This window comes from Pararge aegeria, chromosome 13, assembly GCF_905163445.1.
Source record: "Pararge aegeria chromosome 13, ilParAegt1.1, whole genome shotgun sequence".
Classification (NCBI taxonomy): Eukaryota; Metazoa; Arthropoda; class Insecta; order Lepidoptera; family Nymphalidae; genus Pararge; species Pararge aegeria.
The window spans coordinates 18,176,988-18,191,316 of record NC_053192.1 but is presented as its reverse complement, the minus strand read 5'-3'; the positions used below and the strand labels follow the sequence as shown (position 1 = coordinate 18,191,316).

Here is a 14,329-nt window from a genome sequence, read left to right as displayed (position 1 = left end):
GCATCAAAATGCTTGCCAGGAAAATAGTTTTATTTTTGATTTGATGCTTGGTACCCCTATTGTAACCTCAGGCATTTCAGCAGCTGGTTAAATGATTTAAATGATTGAACCTAAATTAACCCGCTTAGGCAAGATGCACTAGTCCCTTTGACAAATGCCCAGCCTAAATAGAAGAAGTTAATTTTTTTTAATAAAAATTACTTCAGGACCTACACTTTTTGCTAATTTCAAAGAAAAGCAAGCATAAATTGCTTATAGCAGATACATGGAATAGCTTATGACCATTGAAACGTCCTGCCGCTTCAGATTACTCGTTTTTAATTTCAATTCAATTCGTTATTCAATTTTAATTGATTGAGTGAAATGAGATAATAACCAGTTTCTCTGTTCAACCGGTTTAATAAACGAAACTGAAACCTTAACTGAAATCATTTCAATACCGGAGTTATTGACCGTAACCTGACTGGTAACATATGAGGCTCGCGCAGGCCTCAGCGGCGACGAGTTCCACTTCGACGCGTACGGCGACGGGCCGGCGCGCTACAACATCCTGCACTTCAAGCAGGTGGCACGCGACGTGTACCGCTGGGTCAAGGTGGGCCAGTACTTGGACGGGGAGCTACAACTCGACATGGACGGTATGACAGTATTTCACTCTTAGGTAACTTCCGATACCATCAACCACGTAATAATATAACCTACCTCTTTAGATATCTAAGTATGGAGTCGTTAATATTTTATAAATAAATGGTTTTCAAATAGCAAATTTATTTATTTCAAACAAACACATAAAAAGTAAGCCAAAGAATACAGATAAAGTCTGTGATTTCCACACTAGGATTCCCTGTGTCGTGGAAATCGTATGTGAAAATATTTATCATTATGAAGATTTGCAACTAATACTACTATCCTACTAATATTCAGCTTACAGCTCATACTCTCATGTCTCTCTTCTTCATCGTTTTTTCTCTTTCTAACTGACATTCACGTTTTTTATTCGCAAGTTGTGGCAGTCGCTAAGTGGGTCTACAATATAACATTAATATGTTTTTTTCATTTTTTGTTTAGTTTTATAAGAGTTATTGTAGTAGTATTTGAAGTTTTGTGTGTATAGTTATTGTTAATGTGTGTGTAGTTTTATAAGAGTAATTGTTGATTGTCCATTAAATAAATAAATAAAAAAATAAATAATATAAAAAAAATTTACAAATGTTACGCAATCACTCAAAGCCCAAAAATTTGCCCTGCAGGTAGCCTTTGACATGGAAAAGAACATAGGTTAATTTTAAGCCCGATTATTTAATAATAATAATAAGTAATTCCCGAGGTAAAATTGAAAATAGTTTACGAGCTAAGCTGCGGGCAGACACCTTTGAAATTTGGAATGCATGTCACCTATGGTATGTAAAAGAATATGTTCTTTCTATACCGATCTCTCAAATAGTTCCCGTGGTAGGATAAAAATTCTGAAGTCAACACAGACGAAATTTGGCTGAAATTTGTTACAGAGATTGATTGTAGTCTGGAAAAACACATAGGCTTCTTTTTATCCCGGAAAATAAGATAGTTCCCGCGGGAATAAAAAAACTTTAATCCACGCGAACACAGTCGCAGGTATCACCTAGTTTATTCATATGTAAATAAACCTTTAATTCAAAGAATTTATTCTGCCAACCGTGTTTTGAATGTTCTTTTTCATCGTTTTGCAGATGGAAATCTAGAATTACGCTTATTTTGCAAGCATGCCAATATGGGCAAAACGTGTTCTTATCTGCATACACTAAAAAAACTTCAGTAATGTTTTAATCGTTTGTCTACCAGAGATCCAGTTCAAATGGGACGAGCCCCATCACCCGGAGTCGGTGTGCAGCGCGGAGTGCGAGCTGGGCCAGGCCAAGCAGTACGTGGAGGGCGAGAGCTGCTGCTGGCACTGCTTCAACTGCACGCAGTACGAGGTGAGCTAAAGCGAACTTGAAGGTTCCCAAAGATATAAGGAACAGCTATTGAAAAAACGGACGCTGGAAGACAATTTGAAACCTTTACGGGGCATAGTAGAACAAGAAAAGTGCAGGATGGACTAACCTTTCATTTGGCAGAGTTGTGTTTGTTGACTACATTTCTCTAGAACTGAACTTGTTTATCTAAAATTCATTCACCCTTCATACCTGATTATTCTTTCAGCATAAATATGGATTTATGGAAATTTTAATGCTCCCACAAATCTATACAACTAAGGTTTTCAACTATATTGAGTACTCAATACTTATGTATTTTAACCCTTCATTTTGTTTTACAAATATTGTTGGAAGAATTCAGAAATATAGTTAAGATGACTAAAGGGCAAACGTCCTGTGGGATATTTTAGGAATCGCTGGAACATGTAAATACCGGACGATCTGCTAACCCAAAAAAACACGAGAATAGCTTTTGTAGCGAATTGATATCAACATTGGATTGGATTAAAGTATTACATAATGTTTGGTTTTTTTATTTTGCGACAAATTTATATTCCAGATTTTGTCCACGATGACTCAGATTTTATGTGATTGAACCACTGACTTATTTGATACGTCAGTGAATTGAACGATATTATAGCTTTCGCATAGTTTCGCACAAGTTAGAGCTTACACATACAAATAGAGGTATATCGGTGGCGTACCTTGATTGGATTGTGTAAAGAATTGCACGTTTAAAAATCGTTATTTGGAATCCCACGGTGAGAGCTCAATATTTGTTCATATGAATCCAATAAAACACATCTCGGGAAAATTGGAATCGAATTCGGTTGGTGTAAGTGCACTCAGATCTGAGATTGCTTCGTTTGAAATATTATTACGAATGTATAACTAAGGAGAAAGGCACATCATTCCTTTTTTATTGTTCACTTATTTTGGATATGGAGGTGTGATGTTTGTTTTGTGAATATAAATATTTGCTTGAAGACTATTATTATCTTTAAATTTACATCCGATTTAAATTAAAATTTATACAATCTAATTCTTTTTTCTAGCCTAAAACGCGTCCTGGTAAGTGAAGTATTTCACAACGAATTTCCTTATATTTTGTATTGCAAACAGTGGCTTCAAGCCACATTGATAAAGCTAGCTAGTCGAAAGCAAAGAATATGCAAAAGTTGTCAGAGGGAAAAATATCCCTGAGCATGTCAGTAGTATTTTGTTCGCTGACTGTTTGATAGGAATGTACGTAAAAACGGTGTTTTATATGTTAAGAGTAAGTAAAAATGGGGGACACTTTGTACATTGACATTTCAACTTACCGATTGTTTTGAGTGAGTTATTTTTTTGGTTCTCGTGTGCACCATTTCATCTCGAATCGAGTATTCTCTAGAAAACATCTAACAAAGGACATTTATAGCTCCCTTGTCATAGTTTGTCGTTCTTAGAGAAGTTCGATTTTAAGATATCTATGAAAAGATTACACTTTTTTTCGAATAAGATCAGAACTTTAAAGTAAACTATACCATAATGGGTGATGTTTTTGACCACTTCGGTCCACCAGTAGAGGATGCCTTTACGAGTACTCGCCAGTACACAAGATCCTTCGTCTTCTTCATTGATTTTTAGGATGCTGATCGACCCCTCAGAGACTTTCCCAGCATATGTTTATGTTGCAGCATAGCAGGTTTAGAGTTGAGTTTCTGGATGAGACAAGCTGTCAGTGTCCACGTCCAGCAGTCTGTGTATACCAGTGAAGACGTATGCCTTTCCATACGCCATCAATGGTAGACTGACTGTTGACACTTTTGTCTTTAGCCTTTAAGCACTGACATATTTTGTAGATTTTAAAGTCTTCTTCTTCCTATTTTTTATCGTGTTCGTGGTGGTCGTGAAGTGACGCGGTCTGGAGCAGATGTTATTTGCTTCACGCTTCACTACTTCTCCCTAACGGCGGCTAGGGCTAAGGTGGCTTTTACCTTGCCTTGCACAACAAGGCGCTCTATAGAGTATTTATCTCGCCTAGATGTTTTGGGTCGAGTATAGGCAGCAGTGTCCGTTGTCAGATCCGGTCCCCCACGTCGGCCACGGCGTGCGTGGAGTGCGCGCGCGGCACGTTGCCGGACGCGCGCCGCACGCACTGCGCGCCCGTGCCCGAGCTGTACCTGCGCGCCAGCTCGCCCGCCGCCATCGGCGCCATGACCTTCTCCGCCGCCGGCATCCTGCTCACCATGTAAGTTTACTGTGATAGGCTTGAGGAGGGGGTAGTACGTGGTATGCTCTTGCAGCCTCTGTCTTCACATATAACGTTTATTTTTAATTTAAATTTATTTGCATTTTTATTACATAACTCATTCGTTAAACATAGTAATCTTGTAATAATAAAAACGCAATTGTAATGAAAACCCTGTTGGGGCGAACCAATTGGGTAAAGAGACTGATCATTTAATAATAAATAATAGTATTAAGTCATTATTTAAAAAAAAAACATTTACCTACACGGTATTTATAATACTATCATCATTATATTATCTTCGCTTGTATATTCAGCGACTCCCTGCGATTCGTTTTATTCGTCCACTTTTTCTAGGTCTACCAAGTCACCGTTTTCCAGTGCGAAGGCGCAACTCCAGTACCCTGGGTCCATTAGTTCTTCGAGCTACGAGCTTTGTATAATACCGAATTTATATGATCTGAATAGTCAATACATAGTTGGACACACGCAATATTCCCGTTGTGCCCGCGCCCATCAGCTCAGCCGGTTGCAGGCTGGTGGGCGGCGTGTGGCTGGCGCGATGCGGCACGCCGGTGGTGCGCGCCAGCGGCCGCGAGCTTTCGTTCGTGCTGCTGGGCGGCATCCTCCTGTGCTACCTGGTCACCTTCGCGCTCGTGCTGCGCCCCACGGACTTCCTGTGCGCTGTGCAAAGGTTTGTTGTTACTTCTGATAAGTAAAATTCTTTGAATTTATAAACGCAAAAAGCCAAAAAGTAACATAAGAAGAAGTTAATCTTCTTCTTATCTTGGAAATTTCCTCCTTTTTTTCATTACAAGCTACTGTAATGGTACTGTAAAGGTATCACCGCAGGGTGCATTTTAATAAAAAGTTACATTATAATAACATAAAATCTAAACTTAGCTTGAAATATTCTCGACAGATTTTCGAGAGTTCCCTAACCTAGGTTTTCTAATTAATGCTCCTAGAAAGCGCGGAAAAAAGTATCGCGTCACGACTCAAAGTTAGCCGTCAGAATACGCTGCGCCGACGTAACATGAACGTGATGCGATACGATGCGACCCGATATTGGCGAAAACGTCATTATTTAAATTAAAGGAAAGAGGGTTTTTTTTACGTATTATTTAATAACAATGAAGACAACAACATAAAAATACTAAGTAGGTAGATACTCAAAATCACGTCGCATTAATGTATACTGTGAGCGTACAATACGTGCTGGCCTTTTGGGACGAGCTCGTGGCCTTTACCTTCCAAGGAACGAAACTTTGATTGCACGATAGCAACAAAACTGTGCAAAATGTATATTCCGCTGTAGGTTCGGCACGGGATTCTGCTTCACCGTGGTATACGCTGCCCTCCTCACCAAAACTAACAGGATCGCGCGAATATTCGACGCGAGCAAGCACTCCGCCCGCCGACCGTCGCTTATCTCTCCTAAGTCACAACTCCTCATATGTTCTATCTTAGTTTCCATTCAGGTAAGATTGATTGATATATTTTTTTTTTTACTTTAGTAAGGAAATAGTAAAAAAATTCTATTCATACATGACAGAGCTCGTCCGAAAAACTACCGCCATGCAACTACGCTAAGCAACATTGCTGCTTGTGTTTGTGTGCCAAAAAGAGTTTTGTCATCTCTATAATTAAGTGTCATGAAAGTAGAGGGCTATCGCTAAGAAGCACAAGTTTTTTTTGTAGAAATAGTTGCAGGAGTCTGGAGGCTCACCTGATGTTAGGTGGAGAACAATTGCCTCTAAACAGGGCAACACTGAGTAGGGTTTCAATGAACCAGTCCTGCTACGTGCCCGAGGTGTATGTGTTAAGCGGCATGTGCCTGTAATAACACTGACAACCGTTCAAACTGGATCACAGTATTGCAACAATGCTGTGTTGCAGCACAAATTAGCATGGCGGTGAACTTCAACGAGTTCTGTCACAAAAAGCTCTACTACTACTACATTGTTGGCTATATTTTTTATTTTAAATATGGTTAATCTTGAAGGTAATAAATTTAGTATTACGTGACACAGTACCGACAGACAACAATAACAATGACAACAAACAGAAACATGACTTAAAATCTACGCAAAGATGTAAAAATAATGTCTCTGTCGTAACAAGATTTTTTTAAGGCACAGAAAAGGCCTACAATATCGTTTTCCTATCTTCATATCGGTTTTCTTCCAGTTCTTTTATTGGATCTCGGGTTCCAAGCAAATTAATTTAAGGGGTAATTTTAGTATTTGACCTTTTTCTCACGACGCCTGTCCATTTCCATGTATTCTCTATTACTATGGTTATAACATATAGTACTTCTGGCAATATTATTTTTTTATATCAGAAATTCACCAGTATTTATCTTAAAAACTACCCACCGACATAATGTTTTTGACATTGGCTGTAAATCAAATATATATATTTAAATATTTCTTGAAAACTACTCATTAATTAAACAAGATTTAGTTGCGCATTTTCCAGAATGCTAAATAATAGACCGTAATAATAGAAGACGAAGTCTTATGTATCGGCAAATTTAAACCTTAAAATGAGGCAAGTAGGACTAATGGGGTATCATTTGAAAGGCTTTTCTTGTACATTCTCAAATGGATTTATTTATTTTTACACACACTAGTTTTTAATATATAAATGAAAAATCCACTACAACGCAGTTCACTTATCGACAAACACTTCTATAAATCTCATATTTTTACAGGTAAAATAAATCAGTACAGCTTCTAGCACAGGTTTTAAGATATCAGTAATAAATCTCGGCAAATAAAGTTAGTTTGGCAGTTCATTAAGAAAAGAGTATTTTTGTTAATAACGTTTTAGTTACAAATTTTCGGCTTCGGCCTCGGGTTTTTTCTTTGATGCCTATTTTGAATGGAAATGTTCCAGTGTATGTCAATTTGCAGGTAGTAATCGTTGTAGTCTGGCAATTGGCATCGCCGGCACGAGCCATCCACCACTATCCAACTAGAGAGGACAATATGTTAGTGTGCGACTCGTACGTGGACGCGTCCTATACTATAGCTTTCTTCTACCCGGTCGTGCTCATCGTCATCTGCACGGTGTATGCTGTGCTAACGAGGAAAATTCCAGAAGCTTTCAACGAAAGTAAACATATTGGTATGTGACGTTATTATAACGAGTACCTACTACAAAATGTAATTGGTTTTGTTTCAACTCAATCTATTTAAACCAGAGTTATCTCTGGAATTTAACCATTCTAAAGAGCTTAATTACTGTGTTATTGTAATGATATTTTGAATTTTTACTTAGCTTTTAAGTAATATATAAACAGTGTTTTATAGTTATGTATAAGGTCTTATAATGACTTTTGTTTCTGTTCTCTACATTCTTATAAGTTTTCTTTAAATTTATTTAAATTTTAATATTTGTATTCTACAAATTATTTTAATTTGCAGGGTTCACAATGTATACTACGTGTGTTATTTGGTTGGCATTTGTGCCATTGTACTTTGGCACGGCGAGCCACGTCCCTCTCCGCGTGACCAGCATGGCGGTTACTATATCTTTGAGTGCCAGTGTCACACTGGCTTGCCTGTTTGCGCCGAAGGTATCCTCACAATCATTATCTTTTCTTTTGTCATTATCTTGACATTTCATCAAAGTTTGCCTCTAAGAGATTGCTTTCGGCAAATAAGATCTGTGCATGCTTCAAATATTTTTTCTTATTATCTTAAGTTTTGTTTTCGAAATAGTATTTTTTCTTATTATTTACTATGACGATCTTTCCTTCACCTCTTATTTATCACAACTGATATTTTTTCATGGTTTTGATAGGTAAAAATATGTTTTATTTCTTAATTTGTTTAATAACAATTCCATTACAATGTCATACAGATCACATAATTATTATCTTTTCAACAGAGTATTTCAATCTAATGTTTACATTTGAAATAGAACCCTGTGAGGGCGCTGTAACCGGATTGAGAGGCGGACTTATTGTTGTCAATATTAAATATTCTCATTTAGGAAGTCGTTTATTTTATAATAAGCTTTCTCCAGTAAGTAACGTTTTAAGGATTTTGTAAATAACTTTATACTTTCTTTTTCTTTTATATGTTCCGGGATTTTGTTGTAAATTTTTGTGCACATGGGGTTTGGGCCGGTGCTGTGAATTTTTCATTTAAATGGCTTAAAATTTTTGCTCGTAGTACCAGGTTTAGCTTGTATCTAAGTTGTGCTTAACCAAATTTAAACTTATACTAAAGTTCGTTAGACTTAATAAAAAGCTGGCCGCAATCAACAACATTGTTGACGAAATATAAATAATCAATAAAAATAGTTCTAACACAACAAAAACTGTGTCGTATCAGGTCAAACGGGGCCGAGTGCTACGATACATTTAAATACATTGTATTTCATTTATCTGGGGCAACATGGAGGAGCTCTGAGGAGATTTTGCTGTAGTTCTACATCTCTTTTCGAACATACTTTACTAAACCACAGTTTAGCGACACTGCAGTTCAGAAACTGGCTTCGTATATATCATTTAAAAGTGATTAATAAGTTTATTACGTATCTCTTTTAAATTATATTCAGAACTAGCGACTTGCCCCAGCTTTGCACCGGTGCTATTAATGTAAGTCCGTATGTAAATGTATATAATTTGAATTTGTTTTTTGGGAGTGCGAATGTCCCGCATGCTAACCGCAGTTCCCCCGCTTTTCAGAACTCTAATATCCTCTAAGATATTCATTTTAATGATAAGCTGCAAAGAAAAATTTTGATCCTCATGAAACACACAGCGTATCTGATGTATTTAATAAGATAAGGGATAATCGTTTAAAACTGTTGTTTAAAAAACCCATAAATGATAAAATTAGTTAATGTCGATTATTCTTTGGAGATAAACATATATCATTGCGGACATGATTGTAGAGTTTTTTAATGTGTACTATACTGTAGTACATTATTTTGATCTAGCTCGTGGGGTTCAACCAGATTTTCCTGTGAAAGCGCAAAAATGTATTAATTTACGGCATCACATTAGAAACGCCTAAAACTATTAATCTTTCTCTTCTATCATCATCATAATCATATCAACCTATTACCAGCCGGCTATATGGCACGGGGCTCCTCCCACAATGAGAAGGATTCAGGCCGTAGGCCACCACGCTGGACTCAATACGCCTTTGAGAACATTATGTAGAACTCTCAGGCATGCAGGTTTCCTCACGACATTTTCCTTCACCGTTGAAGCAAGTGATATTTTATTTCTTTAAAACGCATTTAACTCAGAAAAGTTGCATTCACTGGGCTATCACTAATCCTCGGCTATATTCACTAAAACATATCTAAATTTAAGAGAAAAAGTTACTAAATAATTAAATAATTTGAACATTAGAAGCAAAAATAAACTTGCAGCGCAATATACTAGACTACATAAAATAAGTAATACATTTAAAGGAAATTGTATACAATTTCACAATACTACAGTTGATATCTTGGAGATGTCTCTTAAATATTTGAAAGTTTGTATTAAACGTAAGCTTATAGAAAAGTTCTATTATAGTATTAAGGACTACGTCAACGATAAAAATGCTTGGGTGTACATTATTGCTAATACCAGGTTGCTTTCTTAAATAGTTCTAAATGACAATGTGAGATGGCAATAACTAATAATAATAGAGTTTGCATAAAAGACGTTAAGTCGCAGCGGTCGGCTGCGTCAATGGGTGTCCCACAGGGTTCAATTTTGGGTCCCTTCCTATTTTTGGTGTATATAAATGATCTACCACACCATGTCAGTGAGACCTGTGACATTGTACTGTTTGCAGATGATACATCTCTAATTTTTAAAACTGATAGAGGTAGAGATAACTTTGACGATGTAAGCCGTGCTATGTCGCATGTGTCGCACTGGTTTACTGTCAATAATTTACTTTTAAATGCAAAAATAACGATGTGTGTGGTATTTATTTTACCAAATGTAAAGAAAGTTAATAAAAATATTATAATAAATAGAGAATCACTAAAAATGGAAGATTCCACAGTTTTTCTGGGCATAACCTTAGATTGCAAGCTTCAGTGGGGTACCCATATAGATACACTAGCAGATAAACTAAGCTCGGCTGCCTACGCCGTCAGGAAAATTAGACAGATTACTGACGTAGAAACAGCAAGACTTGTTTACTTTGCGTACTTTCATAGTGTGATGTCTTACGGGATCTTATTATGGGGCAAAGCTGCTGATATTGAAACTATATTCATATTGCAGAAAAGAGCTGTACGGTCAATATAAAAACTTAAATCACGTGAAACCTCCGTGAAAAATTTAAAGAAATAAGTATCCTTACGGTAGCCTCACAATATATTTATAACAATATAGTATTTGTAAGACAACATATTAGTCTTTATAAACAAAAAGTGGATATAAACAGTCGACGTACAAGAAATGGTCATAAATTAGTGACATCTGCATATCGTCTGCGAAAGGTGCAGAAGTCATTTGTGGGACTGAGTATACGCTTTTATAATATGATTCTTATATTATGACTTACCAATGCATAAGTTTAAAGAATGTGTTAAAACACATTTATTACAGCGAGGTTATTATACAATTGATGAATTTCTTAATGACAAGGTTGCTTGGAAGCATCCGGCTTCGCTTTCATCTCTCACAAGATAGAAAAATGAATTTTGAAATGTAAAATGTAAAGTGTTAATGTTGGAAAAGAGCAACTGCTGAGTTTCTTGCCGGCTTCTTCTCGGTAGAATCTGCCTTCTGAACCGGTGGTAGAGTCACTACACACAGACAGACTGGACGTTTCAAAAGTGCTTATATTAGGCCTACTTGAAATAAATAAATTTTGAATTTTGAATTTTTTTGAATTTTGAATTTAATATCTGTATAATATTTTTGCTTAAAAGGAGGGGTTTTGCTTGACGTTAGTTTCGAATGTTTGTGTAGTAAAATAATTTTAACCATTTATTTATTCTGCTATATAATACATCAAGTAATAACAAAAACAGCCTTTTAATAATTAAAATCTTAAACATGTGGAAATCTAAACTGCCAAGTACAGTTGTGTAAGTTAATTCATTTCGCTACTGTACGCTTGCTTAACTGTGGATGTTCAACTGGCGCCAATGGCTCCTTCCCCATACACAAACTCCCCGGAGAATCTAAAAGCTGTTCAATTAGTCGCCCCCACGATAGTGCACGGACGAGTACGAAGTGCACCGATGCCTAATGAATTAATGAGGCTTGGCTCTCCAGTCACTGATTGCTGCAACGAGGTATCTGAGCGTCAAAATGTTGATACTGCGGTGATAAGTAATTAGTTTTAGTGGTGGTAGAGCTTTTTGACGGCCGATTGGCGCAGTGGGCAGCGACCCTACTGTCCAAATCCGAGGCCGTGGGTTCGTTTTTCACTACTGGAAAATGTTTGTGTGATGAACATGAATACTTTTCAGTGTCTTGGTATTTATCTGTATATTATAAATATTTATGTATATTGTTCACAAAAACGTATCCATAACATAAGCTACGCTTACTTTGGGGCTAGATGGCGATGTGTGTATTGTCGGAGTATATTTATATACTACCGCCATGCTTATTTCTGCTGCTAATCAGCATTGTCGCAATACTGTGCACCGGTCTGAAGGGCGTGGTTGCCGGTGTTAGTACAGGTATATGAGACTTAGCAAATAGGCCTCAGGACACAGAGCAACACTTTGCAGGATGTTTATTTATAGGCTCTGTTCATAGGCACAGAAGTCTGAAAATAAATCCTGCCTAATCCCACCACTTTTTAAACTGTCAATATGCAAAATTTTGTAGAGATCGGTTTTGCTGCTAAACCGTTTCAAGTCCAAATCCCAACAAGAACGGTCCCCGGTTTATCGAGGCTTGTCGTTTACCGGTAACGCTGCGTTGTTACCGGTGCGAGGTCGCCATTCCAGCACCTAGGGACGAATCTTATCTTTGATTTGAACAAGTAGATATACTACAAGCATAGCTCTCTCCATCGCTCGCTGAGTGACTCTGAGCCTTGTTATGAGACTCATGTTATATTTCAGATGTACATAATCTTAATTCGGCCGGAGCGCAATGTGCGCGGGAACCTGCTGCCGTCCAAGTGGCGCGCGCGCGGGGCGCGGGGCGCGGCGCCGGGGGCCGTTTGCGCGGCGCTGGTGGGGGCCGCGCCGCTGCCGCGCAACACGCCCTCCACCGACCTGTCCACGCTGGACACCACAGGTATACTGCCTCTCATGTCACCGAGGACAAATGTCTCATCAGCTGGACATGTTGACTATTCCACTACAAGCGAGCTAACCATGCAGTGTCATCCAAACGAATCAATCGAAGGTTTTAATAAACGCCCCCAGAGGGAGGTTTGCACAAAATCACCACATTAGACTTGCTAGTCGGAAGATGCTGCTGCCCATTCTCCGCTATATTCCCTTAGTCTCCTGATACGACAGCCGGGGGAAGAAGGCGGGGTCGAGACAACTGTGTTCTAATCTGCCATCACACTAAACGTGTACACACAATTTTTGCTGAATCGGTTGATATCTGCTTTAAAATTGAGTTGCCAGATTTCACCCGAGCAAACATTGCTAACTAGCAATGTACTAGCTTTTATATAACTATATAAAAGCTTTTAAAAAAGACTTTTGTGACAACCCCAAAGATCTAAAACATGTATTTTTTAAACAACAATATCGAACAATATACTTATTGTAACACATAACTTTACAGAACTTTATAAGACGACGGCCAATTTTAATTCCTTAGGTTTGTGCACATTTGAGGGCTTTCGTGTTAATTTCTTGATTTTCTAGTAGATATCTGAGTTTACGATGCAAGATAAAGAATATAGCAAAGCCAATGCGAACACAACTTACTTTTATGATGCATTATTTTGAATCGGAGTGCACAATGCTAAGCTGAGCTTCTCTAACAATATGAAAATTCCAGAGCGTTCAACATCCACCGACCGGCAAGTCCAGACGGAAGATATCAAGACGACTCCAAAGAACGGCGCCATAGAGCGGAATGGGCTCTGCCTGGACCCCAAGAAGCTAGCAGAACTCGGAGGACTACCGGAGTTCCAACAACCGAGTGGTGCTGCTCTCAGGCGGAGAGCCACCGCCGAGCCCGCGATGCGAGTGGCCGTCGCAGTGGTGGGTGCCAGGCCAGTGTTATAGCGAGTCGCCAGGCCGCCGCGATTGCCGGTCCTTGTGTGATGATATATTTGGTGATGGTGATAAGAGACTGCTTAAGCTTACTCAGCAAAGTGAAGAAAAATAGTTAGTGGCACCTATTTAACAAAACTCTCTGCGGCTTAAACTCATTTTTCAAGTTGCCGCGTTTACGTAGCTTAGTTAATTTAAGTATGGAGGTAACAATTTATTACAAGACCTTCGATTTGATTCCCAGATCGGGCTTGCAATCTTCTGAAGACGAAGATATTGTTATAAGATTGAGAAGTCCCTTATCACCTGTACCTACTCAGTTAATTGCGACTTTTCACCTTCAAAATAAAACATTCCAGTTATTGTTGTCAAAGTGTTTGTAAAGTGTCAAAGAAGTCTATTTCTTATCGTCTACATGCAGTGCATATTGAACATTATGTTTTTGAAGAGATTACCGAACGAAATTATGTGATACTAATTTTTAAGTTATTGTTAGATGTTTTCAAATTAAATATTGATAATAATTATTGAGATTGTACTTAATTTATTTTCCGAACTAACCTATTTAACCCAAATTAACGCATTCGTTTCCAGAAGAATGCTAAAATTAAAGCGTTATAACCCTTTTTATATTATTTTGTTTATATTTTGGATCCTTTTGGAGACACACGGCAGAAGTTTGCAATGGTCAACTGTTGGTAAAGCAGAAGCAATAAACAAAAGAGTCAGTTTTTAAATCTGTTATTTGTACTAATATTATAAAGATTAAATTTTTTTTGTTTGTTTGTTTGTATCCAATAAGCTCGGACTGTACAGACCCGATTTTAGCAGCTTTTTTGCATTGCATTGCCGGTAGAAACAAAAGTGGGCCAAATTCGTATCGCAGTATTATTTCTTATCTAAATAAATACATTATTCATCAAGGTTGATTCATTTCTAATTAAATGGCCACATTTATTAGAGAAAT

At 37.7% G+C, this 14,329-nt stretch overlaps 1 protein-coding gene across 1 annotated transcript in view; it reads left to right on the top strand.

Annotated features, from left to right (window-relative positions):
- LOC120629013 (metabotropic glutamate receptor 2-like) overlaps positions 1-13,842 on the top strand; it is a 32,784-nt gene extending 18,942 nt beyond the window's left edge. The window contains exons 9-17 of the mRNA XM_039897733.1: positions 489-638; positions 1,822-1,955; positions 4,022-4,188; positions 4,724-4,882; positions 5,507-5,669; positions 7,107-7,320; positions 7,620-7,771; positions 12,244-12,421; positions 13,145-13,842. Of these exons, the coding sequence (XP_039753667.1) occupies positions 489-638; positions 1,822-1,955; positions 4,022-4,188; positions 4,724-4,882; positions 5,507-5,669; positions 7,107-7,320; positions 7,620-7,771; positions 12,244-12,421; positions 13,145-13,374 (1,547 nt within the window). The 3' untranslated portion in view covers positions 13,375-13,842. The remainder of the gene's footprint in view (positions 1-488; positions 639-1,821; positions 1,956-4,021; positions 4,189-4,723; positions 4,883-5,506; positions 5,670-7,106; positions 7,321-7,619; positions 7,772-12,243; positions 12,422-13,144) is intronic.
- The last annotated feature ends 487 nt before the right edge of the window (positions 13,843-14,329 follow it).